We start from the raw sequence: 2,500 nt of genomic DNA on the forward strand, positions 1-2,500 counted from the left end.
TGGTGAGACGGTTCTGCAGTGGTGAGACGGTTCTGGAGAGTGAGATGGTTCTGCAGTGGTGAGACGGTTCTGCAGTGGTGAGAGGGTTCTGCAGTGGTGAGACAGTTCTGCAGTGGTGAGATGATTCTGCAGTGGTGAGAAGGTTCTGGAGAGTGAGATGGTTCTGCAGTGGTGAGAGGGTTCTGCAGTGGTGAGACGGTTCTGCAGTGGTGAGACAGTTCTGGAGAGTGAGACGGTTCTGCAGTGGAGAGAATGTTATGCAGTGGTGAGACGGTTCTGGAGAGTGAGATGGTTCTGCAGTGGTGAGACGGTTCTGGAGAGTGAGATGGTTCTGCAGTGGTGAGAGGGTTCTGCAGTGGTGAGACGGTTCTGCAGTGGTGAGACAGTTCTGGAGAGTGAGACGGTTCTGCAGTGGAGAGAATGTTATGCAGTGGTGAGACGGTTCTGGAGAGTGAGATGGTTCTGCAGTGGTGAGACGTTCTGGAGAGTGAGATGGTTCTGCAGTGGTGAGAGGGTTCTGCAGTGGTGAGACGGTTCTGCAGTGGTGAGACAGTTCTGGAGAGTGAAAAGGTTCTGCAGTGGTGAGACGGTTCTGGAGAGTGAGAAGGTTCTGCGGTGGAGAGACGGTTCTGTTGTGATGAGAAGGTTCTGGAAAGTGAAATGGTTCTACAGCGCTGCGATCTTGCTGGCCTCACGCACTCCGCTCAGATACGCCCCCGTCACCGTCTGAGGAAAGTGTCTGTTTGTCGCCTGCAGAGTAGAGAAACTAATTAGCAATGCTGAAAATGATCATCTGGTAAAAACAGCGCAGTCAGTAAGGGGTTTTATGACTGCTCTTACGACAAATCTAGCATGGCAGTTTCTGACACTGGACAGACATTAAAATAAATATAAGAAAGAAGGAGACAAATCAGTGTGAGTGATGAGGCTTTCAAAACATATAAATATGAGTAAAGCAATGAGTAGAGATGAATATCAGTTATTAACTCTTCCTGTGTTTTGTAGTTTTAGTACTAATTGTTTAAAAACAGCTTCAACCGAGAAGCTACTTATGCTAGTAACCGAGACTGTAATAAACGTCTCGGTTACTATCGTAACCTCGGTTCCCTGAGATAACAGGAACGAGTATTGCGTCTACTAGACGCTATTGGAAAACTCCTTTTTCTCAGATTATTGAAGCCTTTTATTCGATAATGCAGTGCTACCACACAGCCATAACAGTGCAGTGATCTGCGCGCGCTTATTGGCTGAGCAGTGGGAGCTGCATGAACCAATGGCGACGTGGCGTATCTGCGCGAGCCAATCAGGGTGCAGAACCCGGAAGGGGCGGGGCATCTGCCTATATTAGCAGCTGGTCTCGCCATAGGATTCAGATTTATACTCCTTCAGCGGCTATCCTGCATTTACTATGGGCAGAGCTGCAAAGCCACGCCTCCGCCCAGTCAAACCATCCCATTTAATCTGTGCAGCCTGTAATACTTCAACTATTGCCACTCGAGTGTTGAGCTGGATTTTGGGACAATCAATTGAGGTTCCTCGCCACGCACATTCACAAAGTACATGGATGCAGCACTCATCCTAAATTACCTCTGGCTCGTCTTACCCCAGAGTCAGAGGCAGAGCTGAACTCATACAGATCCGTGCTCCTCAGCCATCTGGAATGCCTCAGGATCAACCTAGCCAAGAGCTCACTGTCTCCCAGCCAGAGAATCCCTTTCCTGAGGGAAGTTCTCTAGCACCTGAGCGCTCAGACCATCCAGCGGCTTGCAATATTGTTCAGAGCAGTGTCCTTTTCCCCTCTCAGAACCTTTCAGAGGATGCTAGGGCTAATGCCTCCACGTCATCAGTCCTTCCGCTGGGCTTGCTGCCCCCTGCAGTACTGGCTGAAACCCCAGGTCCCAACTCGCGCCTGGCGATCAGATCACCTTTGTGTCAAGGTGGACCACGTCTGCATCAGAGCCCGGGCCTATTGGAGGGACCCCAGCTGAGACCGGTCTGGAGTGAGCATATGAGGTCTCGGTCTCAAGGAGGAAGTTGATTACAGCAGATGCTTCTAGCTCTGTGTGAGGGCAGACCGACTTCCAGCTCGGGAAAACGCTGCGTATCAACTGCCTGGAAATGATGTCGGTTTTATGGCCCTCAAAACCTTCCTACCAGACCTGACAGGGCACCTAGTCCGGTCGGTCAACATGGCTGTGGTGTCCTACATAAACCACCAGGGTGGGCTCAGGTCGAGGCCTCTGTACAGGCTAGCCCGACGCCTCTCCTCATGGGCACAACGCAACCTGAGCTCTCTGAGAGCGGGTCATGTGCCGGGCAGACTGAACCAGGGAGCAGACATGCTGTCCCGGAGGAACGTGCTCATTCCCAGACAGTTCAAACGATCTGGAGCATCTTCGGCAGGGCAGAGGGCGACCTCTTCACCACAGAAGGAAACTCTCAGTCTCAACTGCCCAATATTCTTCATAAAGAACATGGATGCGCTGGCCCACGAATGGCC

At 51.4% G+C, this 2,500-nt stretch overlaps 1 protein-coding gene across 2 annotated transcripts in view; it reads right to left on the reverse strand.

Moving 5' to 3' along the window:
- The window catches only part of kdm1b (lysine demethylase 1B), a 32,118-nt gene that overhangs the window by 1,075 nt on the left and 28,543 nt on the right, over positions 1–2,500 (reverse strand). Inside the window, exons 21-22 of one of the 2 annotated variants that reach the window (XR_014629283.1) lie at positions 198–750; positions 1–32 (exon numbers count right to left, since the gene is read on the reverse strand). The exon at positions 1–32 is cut by the window's left edge and continues 1,075 nt beyond it. Coding sequence is in view for 1 of the 2 variants with exons in the window: in XM_084424634.1 (XP_084280760.1) it covers positions 667–750 (84 nt within the window). In the remaining variant the exon portion in view is untranslated. Of the gene's footprint in view, positions 751–2,500 lie in introns of both variants that reach the window. The other variant, XM_084424634.1, reaches the window with a different exon arrangement.

Source organism: Rutilus rutilus (genome assembly GCF_951802725.1).
Source record: "Rutilus rutilus genome assembly, chromosome: 11".
NCBI lineage: Eukaryota > Metazoa > Chordata > Actinopteri > Cypriniformes > Leuciscidae > Rutilus > Rutilus rutilus.